Source organism: Zea mays, chromosome 6 (genome assembly GCF_902167145.1).
Source record: "Zea mays cultivar B73 chromosome 6, Zm-B73-REFERENCE-NAM-5.0, whole genome shotgun sequence".
Classification (NCBI taxonomy): Eukaryota; Viridiplantae; Streptophyta; class Magnoliopsida; order Poales; family Poaceae; genus Zea; species Zea mays.
The window spans coordinates 89,751,745-89,771,804 of NC_050101.1; the positions used below are offsets into that span (position 1 = coordinate 89,751,745).

At 43.6% G+C, this 20,060-nt stretch overlaps 1 protein-coding gene across 1 annotated transcript; it reads right to left on the minus strand.

Moving 5' to 3' along the window:
• Positions 1–1,127: 1,127 nt before the first annotated feature.
• On the minus strand, positions 1,128–17,397 carry LOC103629533 (pre-mRNA-processing-splicing factor 8A). The gene is made up of 13 exons (XM_008650629.3): positions 16,859–17,397; positions 15,730–15,853; positions 15,543–15,635; positions 11,756–12,146; positions 9,867–10,356; positions 5,958–9,754; positions 3,697–3,803; positions 3,349–3,603; positions 2,609–3,244; positions 2,324–2,521; positions 1,953–2,231; positions 1,623–1,865; positions 1,128–1,522 (listed from the first exon to the last, which is right to left on the minus strand). The coding sequence occupies exons 1-13, from the start codon at positions 17,152–17,154 to the stop codon at positions 1,331–1,333; spliced, it is 7,101 nt and encodes a 2,366-aa protein (XP_008648851.1). The 5' UTR covers positions 17,155–17,397; the 3' UTR covers positions 1,128–1,330.
• Between the last annotated feature and the right edge of the window lie 2,663 nt (positions 17,398–20,060).

Sequence of the window (20,060 nt, forward strand, 5' to 3'; positions counted from 1 at the left end):
AAAATTATACAACAGTTGCAATCACACATAATGCGGGCTTGCAATCCCACCTAATGCGGGGGACAGGGAGGCACGCAGACAGAGAGGCGCGCGGCGGCGCGGGGACAGGGAGGCGCGCGGCGGCGCGAGGACAGGGAGGCGCTCGGCGGCGGTGGGATCTAGGTTTAGAGGATCGGAGGAAGAAGGAGGAGACGGCGGCGGCGCGGGGATAGGGATGCGCGCGAAACAGGACTTACGCCTGGGTGCATTCAATATAGAGAATGCACCCAGGTGCATTTTAGCAGCGCCGTATACTGTATTTATATATATATATATATATATATATATATATATATATATATATATATATATATATATATATATATATATATGCAAAAAAATAATTATGTAGAAACCCATAGTTTAGGGAAAAGGTTGCTTTTGAAGATGTGATAAGTGCAACAACTTTATCCATAATTTTCAATGCTTAACACTTCATGTAGATTGGAAGAAATTTTAGTCTAAATATTTAAAGAGTGCTTTAATTACATAGTTATAAAGGGATCAATAACTAGGTTAAAAGCCTTTCTTTTAGTTATTGTACCAACCTTGAGTTTCTTTCTTTTCCTAGGTTTTGAATATCAACCCTTAATGTTAATATTCATTTACTTTTGAGAGAGATACTTTATAAAGAAAGGAATCTATTAAAAGACCTTTTTTAATTTAAACTTCCTGGGAAAACTCCTATAAATCCTAAAATAGGATTTCGGGTGTTACAAAATCTCTTGCTAGTCATAACTAGTAAGGGATTTTATGTCCCTCGATCCACTCTAATGTCCATATAAACAAACCAAACAAGCCTTAAAGGTGGCATTTATAGATAGTGGCAGAACAATTCCCCTTTCTCTTATATGTCCGTACATACAAATTGTTTGGGTTAGGGACTCCATTGTTTGCGTGGGAATCTAAATAACCAAAAAGAATAGCGCTAGAGGATAAGGCGCTCATGTGGCATATGGAACCGGAGAAACGGGGCAACCAGCGCGCTATTGCTCAATGGAAGCCTGGACCGTTGAAGTTTGGCTGGCAACATAAATCACAAAGCTCAAGACATTAATGCAACTATCACTTTATGAAGCCTGGAAGGATTGAAGGTGGAAGCTTGGGAGGAAGCAAAACCTTTACTGTTACCATGGCGCGCACTTGTACAATTTTAATCCCTCACCAGGGCTTCTTACAACAAAGAGGTAGTATAATACAGGCTTAAGCAACAGGCGAACAGATGACACCCGTCAAGTCAGGTTACAGCTACACACACTGCCGTTAAAACAGAGCAGTTTCTAACAGGCGCCTACGTGAATGTGTCCTCCCTATCGCCTTCAGCGGCCTCACCCTCCTCGATGTTGCTGAACTCGAGGAAGTGTGTTGGCCTGTGGTCCTCGTGATAGAAGTCCCGGGGCATGCCCAGCTTCATGTTGTACTTCATCTGTGGGTCGTGCTTCACTCCCATGAAGTTGAAGTTCCAAGGAGCGTTATCCGGAACCTGGTTGGAACAAAAACATCAAAGTGAGTGCTAGAGCTAATCTGGCAAATGACTAAAGACCCAAGAGGAAGGTTTGCAAAATGTTGAAACAAATACATACCATGTAGAATCCAAGGAAGCGGTCGCTCAGAAGCATCTGGACCTTCTCGTAGTGAGTTGGAAGGTATCCATGTGGATTGCTTCCGTTGTCCTTGTTGCTGCGTCCCCACTCGTAACCGCTTGGTGTCAGCTTGTATGCAGTCAACGAGCAAGATCCTGGGGTGAAGCTGCATGTCAGAATGATGCACTTCTCACCATCCCATTGTTTGTTGTTCTCCAGAATCTTGGCATGTGATGTCAGGTCCTGCAAGAACAATGCAGTTAGTCCCATGAATTCGATCATCATATGAAGCCAGAAAGAAACTTTAAAAATGCTAAATGGACTACAAACCTGTGGCGATAGCTGTGGAGCTTCATTTGGCTGTGTATGCATCCATCCCAAGGGTTCTAGATCATTAAGGAACTCGTGCTCAGGAAGATTTGCTGGAAGAGTCACCATCTGGTGTGTTCCATGCTGTGGAGGCATGGCTATACACCTAATCTCTTTGACTTGAGGATTGTCCTGTGGACTCAGCCCATACAAAAATCCAGCAATTTGTGTCCGCAGATCTGCTATGCATATGAATTTCTTCAATATGTTCTTTGGCATAATGTAAGTGTAGCCAGTCTCCTGCAATCAGAATGAATGCCAGTCAGTAACCATTCAACATATATTTTGATATGTGAACTTATTGGAGAGAGAGATGCAATCACTACACTGACCTTTATATCATCAGAATTGACATAAATGTGATTTACACGAAGATACAAGTTTGTGGCAGAGATGGCTCTGACACGCCAATCAGTCTTGGATGCGAATGCTTGTTGCTCGTATGGACTTGTGGTTGTGATAATGAGTTCATCTCCATGCACATTTGTTGTCCTTGTGGTTACAGCAGTTAACTGAGTCGTCTCTCTTGACTGCAAAATCAAGGTAAAATCAAGAGTGAGCAAACTGAAAAAATATCTGTGAAAACAAAAACACAGGTGCAAGTATGTATGCTTCACCTGTTTCTCAATTTCAGCAATCTGTTGCCTCTGCTGTGATGGTGGAGCAATTTCAGCACCAAGGATGATATCTCGCATTTCAGATTGTGTGAGTGCAGAAGTATTAACATTGTTTTTCTTTGCATAATCGGAAAGAATGAGGTCCCTTAGTGCACATTCAACCTTCAACCACTGTTCATCATTCAGAGTTGGCCATATATGATGTGGTTCAGTAACAATTGTTTTGTCAGGTTTGAGCAACATCTTTGCCTTCTCATTATTCACATGAAGTGCACGTAGGATAAGCACAATGCGAGAGAATGCTGTGTATGATGAGATACTTTTCAACCAATCATCATATATATTATAAAGAACCATTTGTGGTTCAGTTGCCTTCAGTATCAGATCACCAAACTTCTCAATCTTCAAGCAAGCCTGGAAAGGAAGCTGCAGCTCGCTGCCTTTGATAACAATGTTAGGGAAGTCAAGTAGATGGACCTCCAAGGGATCTAACATGCCCTTCCTTGTCACAATAATTTGCTTTGGCTGCTCTTCTACAGGAAGAGATCGAACTAATGCAGCAACCTCCTCAGCTGTTTTCCACTTGGCCAGCTGCCCAAGACGTTTTTGCCCTGCCCATACACTTGTGTGGATAACCTGCACATTATGATACATGCTCAGTTTAAACCTACCATGTTTAAGGCTTTACAGGAAACCCAAAATTACATGATAACTAGACCAGAAATTCTAAAAGAACAAACCTTAAGAAAAAGTTGACCCGTTCTTGGATTGAAAATGAAAATAGCACCATTGATTGGTTTGGTGGTCAAGTTACCCTCAAATGTTTTGTGAATAGTGACTCGATACACATTTGTATCATCCACAAACCATATGATTTGATTGCTGAATATCTCTCCATAGTTTTGTGAAGACAGGTACGGTTCTGTGGGTTCAGAAGAGTACAACTGCAGACCCTTCCTTATTCTCTCCCTCAGGACATACAGGGCAGGATTTGACTGAAAGAAAAATCAAGAAGATTATTCAAGTTGAACATCAATTACAGTAGAGTGGTCATCAAGCCAGGGAGAGATTTTAACAACATTATATACCTTCATGATCTTGTTCATTGCCTGCTGAAGTAGTGGCTTTGATCCAGGAAACCAGTTACCGAAAGCAGAGTGCAAATTATATGCTAGATCGATTCCAATCATCACACCTTCAACAGATGTCAATGAACATTAGCTATATTAAATTTAAATCAAACAAGTAAAAAGGATAAAAAAATGGCAGTTCATGGATATTCAGAAGGCTATCAAGGAGAAGAAAGATTGCTACAAACGCTTACATCATGACAAGTGTGCGGAAAACATAGAGAAGTATAGGATAGCGAAGAAGTCTGCAAAGCGAGCGGTTAGTAGAGCCCGGGGTCAAGCCTTTGACAACCTTTATCAACGGTTGGACACAAAGCAGGGAGAAAAGGATATCTATAGGATGGCCAAGATTCGTGAAAGGAAGACAAGGGATGTCAACCAAGTCAAATGCATCAAGGATGAAGCAAACCAACTATTAGTGAAGAATGAAGAGATCAAGAACAGATGGAAGGAGTACTTCAACAAATTGTTCAATGGAGGGAATGAGAGTTCTACAATAGAATTGGACGAACCATTCGATGACAACAACAGGGGTTTTATACGAAGGATACAAGAATATGAAGTTAAGGAGGCGCTAAAAAGGATGAAGGTAGGAAAGGCGATGGGCCCTGATGGTATCCCTATCGAGGTATGGAGATGCCTTGGAGACATAGCGATAGTATGGCTGACTAAGCTTTTCAACACCATCTTTCGGACAAACAGAATGCCCGACGAGTGGCGGCGGAGTACATTAGTACCAATCTTCAAGAACAAAGGAGATGTTCAAAGTTGTACTAATTACCGTGGAATTAAGCTCATGAGCCATACAATGAAGCTATGGGAGAGAGTCATTGAACACCGCCTGCGAAAGATGACGTGCGTGACCCAAAATCAGTTTGGTTTCATGCCCGGGAGATCAACTATGGAGACCATTTTCCTACTAAGACAACTTATGGAGAGATTCAGAGAACAAAAGAAAGACCTGCATATGGTCTTTATAGACTTGGAGAAGGCTTATGACAAAGTACATTAATCTTATTAAAGATATGTACACTAATGTTGTGTCAAGTGTCCGAACAAGTGATGGGGACACCGATGACTTTCCAATTAACGTAGGACTACATCAAGGGTCGGCTTTGAGCCCTTATCTTTTCGCTTTGGTGATAGATGAGGTCACAAGGGACATACAAGGAGATATACCGTGGTGTATGCTTTTTGCCGATGATGTGGTACTTATTGAGGAGAGTAGGAGTGGTGTTTCGCAAAAGTTGGAATTGTGGAGGCAGACGCTGGAAGCAAAAGGTTTTAGGCTTAGTAGGTCTAAAACGGAGTATATGAAGTGTGATTTCAGTGCCATGGGGTATGAAGATGGCGATGTTAGTCTTGATGGGCAAGTGGTACCCAAAAAAGACACTTTTCGTTACTTAGGATCAATGCTTCAGAAGGATGGAGACATCGATGAGGATGTCAGTCATAGAATTAAAGCTGGATGGTTGAAGTGGCGGCAAGCGGCGGGTGTCTTATGCGACCCCCGGGTGCCACACAAACTAAAAGGCAAATTCTACAGGACAGCAATCCGGCCGGCTATGTTGTATGGAGCAGAATGTTGGCCCACTAAAAGACGACATGTCCAACAACTATGCGTGGCAGAGATGCGTATGTTGCGCTGGATATGTGGCCACACAATGAGAGACCGAGTCCGGAATGATGATATACGAGAGAGGGTAGGAGTGGCGCCAATTGAGGAGAAGCTTATGCAACATCGTTTGAGATGGTTTGGACATATCCAACGAAGATCTGAGGAGGCACCAGTGCATATCGGAATAATTAGGCGTCCCGAGAATGTGAAGAGAGGTAGAGGTCGACCAACCTTGACGTGGACAGAGGCTGTGAAGAGGGACCTGAAGGAGTGGAATATTGATAAAGAGCTCGCCGTGGATAGGAAGGGGTGGAAGTGTGCAATTCACGTGCCAGAACCTTGATTTATAGTTTCGCTTTTCCTCTTTAATCGTTTGACCTTTTCTTGTGCCCATTTAGATCTTGCTGGTTCTTGTGGGTTTTATCTCTTTTATGTGTTTCCCCGTTTCGTCGTTTTTCGGTTCTCCTTTGCCTTTGTTTCCCTTTTTTCTTTGGGGGTTGAGCTCTGAGGTTTTCATACGGGGTTTCATCTCTAGCCTACCCCAACGTGCTTGGAACAAAAAGGCTTTGTTGTTGTTGTTGATGGATATTCAGAAGCATACCAGTTGGCGATGGGTATATGGACATATTGTCTGTTGTGTAATCCATGAACTTGGCTCTTGTATATCGTTCTACGTCATGTGAATCATAGTCTCCCCAACGCAGTTGCACATCAATCCAATACTTGTTACTTGCTTTCTGATCAAAGACATCCTTGGACTCAGAAACTAAGCTTGGTTTGGACATCGTCCATCTGTGTGCAGCAAAGAGAAGGATATCTGCACAGGAGCTGTTCATCTTGTAACTCTTCCTGGGATGTATTGTCTCCTTCTGCACAGTCTCAATCTCAAGTGCATCCAACTCCTGGTCCAAAACTTGGCAAAGATCCATAACAACACTTTCATGGATCTTTTGCCACAGATGTGCACGGAAGATCTGGATCAGAGAAATCTTCAACGTCGGGATTTTCCCATGCATGAATATCCCCGTAAGATCTAGCTGGACCTGGAAACCAACATACACGTTTGCACGATTGATGGTTGGTGACCACCACAGGGTAAATCTTCGATTGGGGATTTGATTGAGACCAGAACGTTGTGCATTTGTCAGCTTCTTGTATTTCATTGACTCTTCGAAACCTGATGCCTTCTCCCAAAACAGACCCTCCCAAGTAGGGAAGTAAGTCCCTTTAAATAATGTATGCTCCAGGATGCCTTCTACACCACCAAGTGCTTGAATGACATCAGTTCTGTAGTTATTTAGATTCCAAAGCTTCCCATCATGCCGCTGATGTGTCCACCAGAATGGGTTCTGTTTCAGCACTTGATATTGCTTAAAATCCGTTCTCACTCTCCATCCTTTGTCATAGGCTAGTGTATGGCGGTCTTTTTGGAAAAGAGTGTTGATACGAGGTATACCTCTATCCCATGAATCTTCGAGATCCTCAAGAGTTAATCGTCTGTTCTGTGATTGTGCTTCCTGCCTCTTCAAAGCATACTCAGCCCAAACACGCTGTGAATCAATAAACTCACTCTCCCATGGCTGAATGTAACGATACAAGTTTGGAATGAGCTGGTCCTCTTCATGGCTCATGCCACTTCTAAAATGTGTTACACCAACATCTGTCTGCTTGCTATACCTAAGATCGCTCTGTGGTATAAGAATATGGCCCATTGATAACATTCCAAGACCTCCAATCTCCTTGGGAGTATAGAAGATAACTGGAGGAAACCTGCTAGGCATCTTTGAATTCAGGCCAATCTTTATACGGGTCTGGATCTTGTTTTCACATTTGACTAGTAAATCCAAAAGCTCCTGGGTATGGACAGTTGCTTCACGAAAATATGTCATAAGGCCAATAAGAGCCGTATTCCACTTATTGACTATCTTCGTGAACGTTGTTGACCCAGATGACATTAGAATCTGCCTGACACGGTTCTCGAACACTTTCATATGTTCATCATCAACCCTCAGGAAGGCAATTGCTGTCCTTTCTTTTGTCTGTTCATTCTGCAAATTCCATACCCCATCCTTTGTGTTGCTGAACGCCTCCTGAGTCATCCGTATCTTTGGCAGTATCCGGACTTCAAAGCCACACATGCTAAAAAGCAGGTTTGGATTGTCCTTGCTGTAAACAGAGACAAAGTTATTCTCCCATTCTAAAGTTGTAATGCTCCTCGGAAGGCGGTTCTTCATATCCCAGAACACACTTCTTCCAAGATTCACATCATGTTTCATAAGCCTCATTCTTGCATCTCTGGGCCAACATTTCTTGTTATTGTAACCAACCATGTTCTCATTGTTAGGATCAGGATGTTCTGTCAAGTAACGCTGAATGAGATCCCGTGCTTCCTCATGGGTGAACCGGAACAATATATGCACCTTGTCAATATATCGAGAATACAATCTGATGGGATGCCTTGTCTCAACTTTTGTGTCAGCATATGTAAGAAATTCATTTGGCATTTGAGGTGGCCCAGCAATCTCACTTGCACGAGTAAGGCCAAGAATCAGGAGATCCAGCACAAGGCCATAGTACTGAACAACAAAAGATGCAAATTGAAGCCCTCGAATGAGACCATAAGAATTTGTGTGACTCATGTCCTTGTAAGACAGCACTACATTGTTCTTTGCAGTGACATAGTCAGCTATGTTATGATCCAAGACCAACCGCAGAAGCCTGTTCAACAGAGTCAGATCAATTTTTTCAAAGAACTTCTCAAATTTTGTCTGGAGCATCACAACACACTGCCCATCACTTGTGTCCCATATATCCAGTAAATTATTTATGCCCTGGCACCATTTATAAACAAGAAGAGGTGGTGGTTCTGAATCAGCAGGCTTAACCCAATTTGGAAAGAGGTGTCGTTTGTCCCCCTCGTACCACAGGTACTGGTCAAGGTATGCATCAGTGATCTTTTCAAGAGGTTCAATTTCATATACTGGAATCAAGTAGCTGTACAAGTCCATGAATTCTATACCAACTTCTTTGAAAGCTCGCTGAGTAAGGAGGTGCCTTTTTATCCTTGACAGTGCTTCATGTGGATTATCATACGCTTGTTCGATCAACCCAAGCTCCTCCCGTTGCAATTGGTTCAATCTAACTGCTACACTGTAGGACTCCTTCAGTCTTTCCAGTGCAAGTATAAGAAGTTTAGTGTCATGCTTGTATGACAACGGCGGAAAAGGAATTGGCGAGAACTTTCTTGATTCCAGCCAATGAACAGTTGTTGTATAGATAGCAACAGCCTCTTCAGGAGTTACATATGGCCCATCTTTCAAGTAATTGTGTTGCCTCTCTTGCTCTGCCTTAAGCCACAGACGAGTTAACCTTCCTAGATTTTTCCGACAAACAGTTTTGTCAACTGTAGCACCACGCCTGATACGCTCACGATTGTAATGAGCGACATTAGTCCACCAGTCTGCCTTCGACTTCACATAACGAAGAATCATGTTCTCAATAGGCACAGGTAGACCAGGGACTTTCCATGGGATATTTGCCTTCCAGCAACGCCATGCCTCACTAAGATGCTGTAATATAGTTCGAGCCTTATTTTGCTTGATGCCTTCTGGCATAGCATCTAAAACATCGTGCATAACTGCAGCGCGAAGTTCTAAATCGAAGTGAGACTCAACACGTTGCTTTGTTACAGTTTTGGCCACACCCTTGGAATGACGACCCTCAAACTGCCGTGCCAAAAGATTACCCAACCAACGCTCCAATAGTGGGACAATACCTCGAAGGAAAAAGAGCCACACTCTCCACATTGGAGCCCAAAACCCACAACCAGGTCCTTTGCCAACAGGACCAGTGTTGAAACGGTAATATATCAAGTGCTTCAGATCTTTGCACATCCTAATCTGCCTCATCAATCGGTACTTGTACCTATACATACCAGTTAACTGTCCAACATGAGAAAATATATATTGCAGACCATCAGCCAACTGGAAGGCATCCACATTTCCCAGACGGAACTGGATGTTAGCATCAACAACCAACTTCGTAAGTCGTAAAATCTCACGACACAGATGAAATGCATTTCCAAAACGAGATTTCTTCCTTTCCTTTGTTGTAAGAGTCTTCACAGGCTTCAAATTGAAATTGTAATCTAAATGGAGATAATTAAGATTCTTCCTGTGAATCAACAAGTTTAACATGTTGTACCCCTGCTTGCAAACTTGCAAGCCTGCTTCTGCCCAGTCAAGCTCAGTAGTTTGGAAAAACTTAGTTGCTTGGAGTGAACGGAACAGATGCTTCTTTTTCTGAGCCTTGGGAGGCCTATGATGTAGCTCATTGAGCACATAACACTTCAATAGCTTCTGATAGCTCACCCGAACTTTCACAGGATAAGCTGGAGGGCTGAAAAGAGGTGTCGAGAAAAATGCAGTCAGCTGGCAGTAATAGGCAACAAGTAGAAATACAAACAAAAATGATGAGAAACGTATTTGTAAGGTATAAAACCAGCACTCACCAATGTTCCTTGTACCACTCAGATACAAGAGGAATATCCTCTGCACGACGTGTCCGACCAGATCTCATGTTAAAAGGCTTTGGAGCAAAAAGTAACGATATACCAGCAGCTGTTGTATCAGTGTAGAGTTCAGTCTGTTTCAAGAGAGGCTCTACATCTTCTGGGAGACAAAAATCTTCATCATCTTCCTCTTCAGCTGCTTTCCTCTCCCTACGATCAACCTTGTTGGTTGAAGTGATAGGGTTTATCAGAGGATCATAGTAGAACGCTGGCAGGTCTGGATCTTCAGTCTTGATATACATTATCATGGGGGTATGATATATACCAAGTTTCACTTTCCTTGGCCTGTTGTTGTACAGGTGAGGGAAAGCAATCCTGTACTCAGTTCGAAGTGGCTGACGTATGATGAGCTTATTTATATCATTGAACTCATTCCAGTCCTCATCACCCTTCTCCATATCACGGTATAATGGCTCAAACTTCGGACCCCCTGACAGGACATAGATCTTAAGTTAGTGCTTGATAGGAAACACAATTAGCACAAGACATACAAAAATAACAGAAGGCAGTGGCTCCCTGTTTTCACAAAGTATATAACAACTGCATATTCCCTCAGTCCTCAAATATAAGGGATCCAGTTTTATCCTAAGTCAAAATATACTAACTTTGACTACGTTTATAGAAAAGAAGAAAAATATGTAGGACTTCAAATTAGCTCAATTGGATACATTATGAAATATATTTTTATAATATCCCTCTTTGATATGGTAGATGTTAATACTCTTCTCTATAAATTGGTCAAATGTAGCATAGTTTGACTTAGGAAAAACTTAGAACCCTTATTGTCAGGGCCTAAGGAGGCCCACGGAGGGGCTGCGGCAGCAGCAGCCATGAGCCCTCCAAGGGGGATTAGATAAGGATAGTTAGAGATAAGATTAGAAGATTAGTTGAGATTTTCTAGGAGATTAGTTGAGATTATCTAGGAAGGTTAGCAGATAGTAGTTGTTGAGAGTTTTTAGGAGAGTTTTAAGGAGATAAGAATCTCTAGCTAGATAGAGACGACCAGCTGGTCTATTTATGTAATCAATGGATGAGAAATAAAGTAGGCAAGAATTAGAAGGGAGAAACCCTCCTCTTGCTCGGCCGTGGGCAGAGGCCCCCGGCCGGCGCCCTGTGAACAGTACCACACCACCTCCACCAGCAACTCCAACCATCGAATTCCCTCTCCAATCCCTCACCGATCTAGTGACCATAACATTTGGGCCCTCCAAGGGGGATTAGATTAGGATAGTTAGAGATAAGATTAGAAGATCAGTTGAGATTTTCTAGGAAATTAGTTGAGATTATCTAGGAAGGTTATCAGATAGTAGTTGTTGAGAGTTTTTAGGAGAGTTTTAAGGAGATAAGAATCTCTAGCTAGATAGGGACGACCAGCTGGCCTATTTATGTAATCAATGGATGAGAAATAAAGTAGGCAAGAATTAGAAGGGAGAAACCCTCCTCTTGCTCAGCCGTGGGCAGAGGCCCCCAGCCGGCGCCCTGTGAACAGTACCACACCACCTCCACCAGCAGCTCCAACCATCGAATTCCCTCTCCAATCCCTCACCGATCTAGCGACCATAACACTTATATTTTAGGATGTATGGAATAAATGAAAAGAAAATGCTTTATCACGTGCATTATCCAAAGATCATGTCAATAGTAGTATAGTACAACAGATAAACATCACTAATTCACTACTTGGTGGGCTAAATTTGGTGTAACCATTAACTCGAAAGCTGCATAGCCCACAAAAGTCTACGAACTCTGTGCTAACCTCTCTCAAGTGCAAGGTGACCAAAAGCAGGACAGTGACCATAGCTTACAACACTTAAAACAATCATGAATACCTGGAATGCACATATTAAGGGCCTTGGCAGTAAAGAAAGACTCCATATCAAATAGGTAGAAATAATTCCTATCGATCAGATCTGACAACAGCTGGCCAGCAAGGCGATATAGTGTTGCCATTATGGGAAGAGATAGATGCCATTTCCTGTAACTAGGGCCATTTATGAGCTTCGTCTTCATCAGAGGTTTGTGATCATAGAACCATTCATAGACAGCTGCATCTTCCTCCTCATCCAACTCCAACTGTATAGCTTCAAGTGGTTCAACATCCAACAAATTATCAGCATAGTCCAGTGGGGGTTCCTCATCATCAAATGGAGGAAACCGCATTCGTTTAAAATGACGCCTATCCCTCTTCTCTCGTCGCATCATAATCCACATTGTACCCCACTGTAGAAGTGCATTAACGGGAGATGTTTATAAGCGCAAAATAAGACAGAACGTACATGAAACAACAGGTTGTACAGATGCACAAAGAATAGCAGTCGCAAACATGTAAACACAGCTGGATATGTAGACATAGAAGTAGAGATGGCAATGGGTAAATACCCACCGGGTATTACTACCCCATACCCATACCCACGACACAAAAATAACCCCACCGGGTCACCCATATACACTGGTGGGTATGGATTTACCCCCATACCCATACCCATGTGGGTATGGGTCACCCATCGGGTCACCCGTACCCACAAAAATTAAACAACTATCTTTTTTTTTTTTTGAACAAACGCAGGAGAGCTGCGTGTCATTAAATTAAGAAGAAAAAAAGAACATAGGAGAGACAAGACATGTCAACCCCTAATTACAAAGGCCCCTAGGCCGAGACCCCTCCGGCAATAACACAACGCACCACACACACACAAGGTAACAACCCGACCAAAAACGACTACCAGCAGGAAAACTGCTAAGGTCCCCTAGGGAGCTGGCGCAGCAGGAGGTCCTGCAGAGCTGATGCACCAGCCAAACACCAGACGTTGCCCTCCTCAATCACAGCACTCTGAACTCGCTGGGTGCAGGGCACAACCCCCTCAAAAACACAAGCATTACGGTGCTTCCAAATCTCCCAAGCAACCAAAATGATCAAGGAATTAAGACCTTTTCTTAGACTCTTCTCCACTTTCTTGATACTTTGGCACCACCAATTTGAGAAACGAGTGCATCCATGCTGAGGCACAATGGCAAGGAGGCCTAAATTGTGTAGCATGGACGTCCATATCTGCCGAGCGAACACACAGGAGACAAGAATATGCTGGATGGTTTCCTCAGCCTGATCACACAGAGGGCAAGCAACTGGATGGGGCAGACCTCTTTTTGCAAGTCGATCAGCTGTCCAAACCCTGTTTTTGATTGCCAACCATACAAAGAATTTGCATTTTAAGGGGGCCCAGGTCTTCCAGACACGTCGCCAAGGGCCAAAAGGGATAGAGCCAACAAAGAGAGCATCATAGGCCGATTTGCTACAATAAGTACCATGAGCAGAGAGGCGCCAGATGTGTTGGTCTGCGATGTCAGGTTGCAGAACTACCCCATCAACCAAGTTCCATAGCTGCAGATACTCTACTAGTACCGCTACAGACAATCCTCCCCGAATATCTGACACCCATTGACGATTTGTGAGCCCCTCAGCTACTGTTCTTCGCTTTAAAGCCCTTCTAGAAATCACTTGGATAAGGGTTGGACAGTGTTCAGCCACAGTTTTACCAAGGAGCCAACGATCAGACCAGAACTTCACAGATTCACCACTGCCTACCACTGAGGTAATAGCCACATCAACGAGGGCCTTTGCATTACGGTGCACTCGGATAGGGAGACCAGCCCATGGCCTTGACGCGTCAGTCTTTTGTAACCAAAGCCACCTGGCACGTAGGGCCCATCCAAACATCTCCAGGTTGAGAATACCCAGACCACCATACTTGAGAGGCCGCTGGACAGCTTCCCAGGACACGAGACAGTTACCTCCATTTGCATCACCTTGCCCCTTCCAAAGAAAGCCTCGTCTCCTCTTATCGATTGCCTTAAAAACCCATTTAGGGAGTTCTAAAGCAAGCATAAGATAGATAGGGACAGAAGACAACACTGTCTTAACCATGACAAGACGACCAGCCCGGCTGAGAAGATTAGCTTTCCATCCTGGAAGTTTATCAGCAACTTTATCAACAAGCGGCAGGAGATCAGAGTTAGCAAGCCTATGGATTGATAGAGGAATCCCCAAGTAAGTGCAGGGAAAATTTTTTGTAGCACATGGTAATAAGGCAGAAATGGTGGTCAGCTCATTCGCTCCACATTGAATGGGTGTAACAGAACTTTTGGAGATGTTCGTTTTTAACCCAGTAGCATGACCAAAGATGTCTAAAATGCTGATAATTGCTGAGATATCCTGATGAGAGGGCCGCATGAACAAAACAACATCGTCAGCATAGAAGGAGATACAATGTTTGGCATGTTGATTTGCAATCGGCTGCAGCATATGTTCCCTGAAAGCATAACTGACCATAGCATTCAAAGCCTCCATGACAAGGATAAACAGCATGGGGGACAAAGGATCGCCTTGCCGAAGACCCCTATGATGCAGAATGTATTCCCCAGGCTCGCCATTGACAAGGATCCGTGTAGAGGAAGTGCAAAGCAACAGACTAATAAGGTTGCACCAGCTTCGACCAAAACCCAAGTGTTGTAACATGTCAAGCAGGAATGGCCAGGATATCGAGTCAAAGGCCTTTGAAATATCCAACTTCAGCAGGATGTGAGGCTCTTTTGAGTGGTGTAATGATCTGGTAAGTTGCTGCACCAGTAGGAAATTGTCTTGTATACTCCTTCCTTTGATAAAGGCACTTTGGTTGATAGAGACCATACTTGGCAGGTGGGGTGCCAACCGAGCTGCTAGCACTTTGGTCACCAACTTAGCAAAGCTGTGAACAAGGCTTATTGGCCTGTAATCCTTGACCAGCAGGGCATCCACCTTCTTAGGCAGGAGGGTGATAAAAGCCGTGTTGAGGAGTTTGAGTTTGGAGACATGCCCACATTGCACAGCAAGCAAAGCACCCATCATATCCTCCTTGATGATATCCCAGCAAACCTTATAAAAACGACCTGTGAAACCATCTGGCCCAGGAGCCTTGTCCAAAGGCAGATCTTTTACAACTGACCAAACCTCCTCCATAGAAAAAACAAGCTCAAGATCCCCCAAATCATGTTGTTGAATGCCCAGGCTGTGCAGGTCCAGGGTGTAGTCCCTATGTTCAGCTGTACCTAGCAGGTTATCATAAAAATCCAAGGCTGCTTGCTGTTTTTCTTCCTGTGAGGTGACAATACGTTCCTCAACCTGGAATTTTGCCTATCAAAAAATTATACTATACAAATGGCAAGTATATCCATATAAATACCATTACAAAATTTTCTAGCATCATTTAACCATCCATTCAACACACCAAAGATAATTGGATAAAGTAGTAACACTATGATAGTACTACATAGCACATTACATGTTCCATTACATGGTCATTAAATTGTAAAAAAGTTGGATGACTAAAGTCCAAGTTCATGCTTCGGATAAGTTTATATTGGGTATTTTATACCCACAGGTTAACGGGTATGGGTGAAGGCGGAACGTTCTAATACCCGTTTACCCATTGGGTGAAGATTTTTGCCCAATAAGAGACCCATGGGTAGAATATTTAGCCCACATACATACCCTAATGGAGTAAATACCCATCGGGTATCGGGTCGCGGGTACCCATTGCCATCTCTACATAGAAGGATACGAGAAAGTCTGTAGATTGTTACCTGTGCGAGGTATATGGGTTCAACAACCCATGGGATTTCATTTACAAAAGTGATAGCCCCAGTGATATGATACAAGATTTTCACATGGCGAACCTGAAAACAAGTGTATCAATAAAAAATAATGCCACATGAAAAGAAAAGGATAAGCTATTTAACCATACATCTAAGGACATGAATAAATGTGTACCTGCTCCCAAGGCATCGGCATGTTCTCCAGCAGTTTGTACACAGCGTGGGGCACAAATTTGAGTGCTCCAAGATAAACACGCTTATCATGTCTGTACTTCTTGGAAGTCATGTCTCCATGGTCTCTGTTAAATAAAATAATGATAAATTTAGTGCACCAAAAATAGGATACACTCTACAATTAAAATAGGTGTCATTGAAACGAATGGATGACAAATGCATCTATGTAGATAGAAGGTACAACCAGCTTGCAAATGAAAGCTAAATACATATCTATATATCTATTTTGTAGTTTCTCCTCTAGGGACGCCAGCTTTAAAGGCAGAAGGAACCAGAAACTCAGATCCCACAACAGTAGATGGAAACAGCAATGAACACCGAACCTAAGCATATCGACAACAAGAAATGGAACCTTAAGAATCCCACACAAATAGAAGTGCATAACCTTTCAACTGCCTATAGAATCTCATTCTTAAATCTGCTGAACTCGTTAATAGAGTTGTTTCTTCAATCATTGGTCAAAACTGAACTCCAACTTACTCAAGGATAATTAAATACCAAACAATGACTTATGTCATAGAAAATTACTAAAAAATAATACTTCAGATTTTCCAAGAGAAGGTATAAATAAACGAAAAACAGAAATTGATACACCAAAAGAAGCATCTAGGGATGTCTGCAGTGACAACGAAATCGAAAGATGATCCCATAAGTCCATAACCTGAGATGGCGATCAAGAGCTAGCGCTGCGTCACAATTCGAAACAGCTAAAGCTACTACCATATCACTGCCATGACCCTACACCATCAAATAGATACAAATTGGGACTCGAGCCAACTTATGTATCGCAAAACATCACAAGGGTGAATGTGTGCATAGCCAAGTATATCAAAACACGTGAAAGCCAAACTTGGATACTTCCCTAGCAGCTGTAGTCAGAAAGAACTTCAGATTCTCTACTCGTATGACATATACCACCAAGAGACAGGCCAGCCTACCCAATCAGTTCAAAGCTACAACTACATAAACACCGAAAACCATATCCACCATAGCAAGACACGTTAAAAAACTAGAACTTAGCCATGTGCATTTAGTAAAACGTCAAGGGGCGGGGCGGATCCGCAAGTTACCTGGTGATTTTGCGGACGTGCTCAGGGGGCATGTCCTCCTTCTGTGCCTCGACGAACCCGAACTTGCGTTTGTCGCCGTAGCGCTTGGAGTTGAGCTGGTGCCATTTGCGGGCCTTCTCCACCAGCTGCGCCTCCAGCTCCATCGGTGTCAGCGGCTTGCCGCCCTGCGACGCCCCGGCAGGCGGCGGGGGCGGGGGCGGGGGCTGGCCTGCCCCGGGCACCGTCGTGCCAGGGGGAGGAGGGGCCGCCGCCATCTGCAACGGAGGCGGAGGCGGAGGCGGCACGCCGTTCCACATCGGCGACGGGGCGGGCGCGGCGCAGCGGCCTCCGGCACCTGCCGCTAGGGCTTAAGCGTCGTCAAGCCAGGTGGTGTGTGTTCGAGAGATGAGAAAATTGGCAAAATGGAAGCCGCTCTTCAGAATAGAACGTTTTTTTTTTAACTCAATTCAGAATAGAACGTTGGTAGCGGGCTAGCGGCAATGGCTAGAGCCTACTCGTATGGTGCGAAAAGGGATGATGACAACATTTCAAACTGAGTGACATACTTTAGTTGTTGCCACGACCACGTCGCATTTTAAAGAGCAGCATCCTAGAGTGCCAGGGTGATTGAAGGGAAAAATGGAGAGGGAAAGAAAAAACGACGGGATGGGTGTGGGGACTGTGGTTTGGCGAGAACAACGGACCTGTGAGTTCTGAAGTAAGGAATAAAATAAAATGGTACATCCTAATAGTTTTGTTTCATACTGTTTCAGCTTTAAAAAATTTGGTGACGTTGTGAAGCGAATTATTAAGAGCTTTAGAAAATCGTGAAGCTGAAGTTGTGAACCTTTAAAAGACACTAGTTAGTTACAAGACATGCTACTTTGTTTTAATATGACACAAAAATATGTGTATTTTATTTGTTAGGTGGTTGTGAATATAAAGACAACAACCAAGGATCAAACCCCCATTTGACACAATTTTACTTTATTTTTTATTAAGCGGGAAGGATGATGCGGAATGGTCGTTTAAACTATTGCTTTAATATAGTAGAGATTTAGATACGTTATTTTTTATTATTTAGATTAAAAATAATTTTTAAAACTATTTAAATTTAAGTTATAAACTACAGCTTTACACTGAAGCTGAAACCTAGAGCAATCCTAAACACCCCTTAAAAGTCTCTTAAAACATGTTCCCACAAGAAATATACTACTACCATATAAAGTTTCAATGATTCCATCGATGTTCAATGAGTACCCAATGAAATTGCACCAAATTTGAATTGTAATATCATCAACATGAATACTAACATATCCCTAACTAAATCACGAAAACAATTGCTCAAAATCAGAACATAAATGAAACCCTAATTCATTCAAACTAAGAGAAAATCCAATTTTGATAAGAATATCGTGATGAAGACATCCTTTTTGATGAACTTGCACTGTCCAGACGATCCTCGGATCTCCCTTCTCAATATACAAACAACAGCTTTTAGCACTTTGAAAGGAAGAGATGGTCTAAGCAAGGTGAGAAAGTGAGTGTGGCGCTAAATCTGTCCTTTATAATTTGTATGTCACTGGAGGTCCGCGGTGGATGCTTGGACCGTCCGCGGTCAGTGCCCGAATGGTATGAGATCTAGAGGTTCGGACGGTCCGAGACCTGGCACTCAGTTTTTGATTCTCTGTCCATTTTCTGATTTTGAATTTCAAATAGGTATCATTGCTCATGTGTGGACATTTTAGCTGTATGAAGAGTTAGTATGCATGTGTATACATATAATTTACATGAATGTACAAGATTTTCACATAAGAACACTTGAATCACTTGTGAATCAAAAATACTTCAAAATATGCAATAAAATGACCAAATGAGATGCACTAACACTCAAATGTCGGTGTGTCAACCTCCCCTCACGTCCTCACCGTGCGCGGTCTCACTTCATGACCAGTCGCTGTCTGGTGGGACCCGTGTGCCATACCCTGCGCCGCAACGCACTACCATGAGCTCGTGTGTTTCTCTCCCTGGGCCGCTGGCAGGTGGGTCCACTGCACCAACGTCTTCTTCACCAGTCCGTCGCAAATCCAGCTATAAGGAAAATGGACCCCAGGCCATTTGGCTCAATAGGTTTTGGTGTTTGAGATCAACATAACCTGTTGACTAATGTGTTTGCTAGTGTTTATGTTTATAGTTCACAGGATGCAGAGAGGATTGGACTAAGACACTAAGGATGCAACACCTCAAATGAAGACATAAAAAGAGCTTAGAAGTCCAAGACTCAAGACCAAAGGAGCCCAAGAACAAAATACAGAAGACCTAGAAGATGGGCTATCAGTTGGCGCATCGGTGGCTCACCGGTGGCACACAGTTGGCGACAGGGCAACCAATAAAGTTTCCATCACTATTCATTGTCCGGTGCACATAACGTGGCACACAGTTGGCTCACCGGTACCACACAGTTGACTCATCGTTGGCACACTGTTGGCGCACCGGACTGTCCGGTTGTCAGAACTAGTCGTTGGCTGCACACCGTTGGCACACAGTTGGCTCACCGGTGGCACACAGTTGGCACACCGTTGGCTGACAGGACTGTCCGGTGTGCCACCCTTACAACAGTATGCTTTTCAATGGCTAGTTGAGTTGGGGCCTATATATACTTCACCCAACCCGCCATTTGAAGGTGTGGGAGCCCAAGCAACATTCCAAGGCATATTGTAGACATTTCCAAGTCCTCAAACACCCAAGTGCTTAATAGAATCACTAGATGATTAGCGTAGGTGCTTTGCGAAGTGCTTAGGTTAGTTAAACCACATAAGCGCTTGCTCTAGGTGAATCCTAGTTAGTTGAGTGAGTTTAGACAAACCACACAACCCCTCGGCTCTTGCGCGAGCCATTGTAATTGTACCGAGTGGGGCGAGAGACTTGCGAGACCGTGACAACCGCGTTTGTGTCACAGCCGCCACCATGTATCGGAGGGAACGAGGCCCGTGGCGTTTTGGCCGGAAGCTCGATAGTGGAGACGGCGGGAGCGTCCGAGAGGAGCCGAAAGCGGAGCACCGCTTGTGTGTGGAGAAGGCCTGCGGCTCTCTACGGAGTTACTCGACCGAGGTGCTTAGCCCTCGCATGGGCTTCCCTTTGCATAGGGGCACTAACAAGGATTAGTCGGGACCATGCGTGGTTCCGGATACCTCGGTAAAAATATCGGCGTCATCCACGAGAG

Excerpts from the sequence above, each read along its gene's own strand:
- LOC103629533 (XM_008650629.3), bottom strand. The coding sequence starts at position 17,154 with ATGTGGAACGGCGTGCCGCCTCCGCCTCCGCCTCCGTTGCAGATGGCG. Across the intron at positions 15,854-16,858 it reads CACGTCCGCAAAATCACCAG|AGACCATGGAGACATGACTT; the intron begins GTAACTTGCGGA and ends TTTATTTAACAG. Across the intron at positions 3,604-3,696 it reads CAATGAACAAGATCATGAAG|TCAAATCCTGCCCTGTATGT; the intron begins GTATATAATGTT and ends TTTTTCTTTCAG.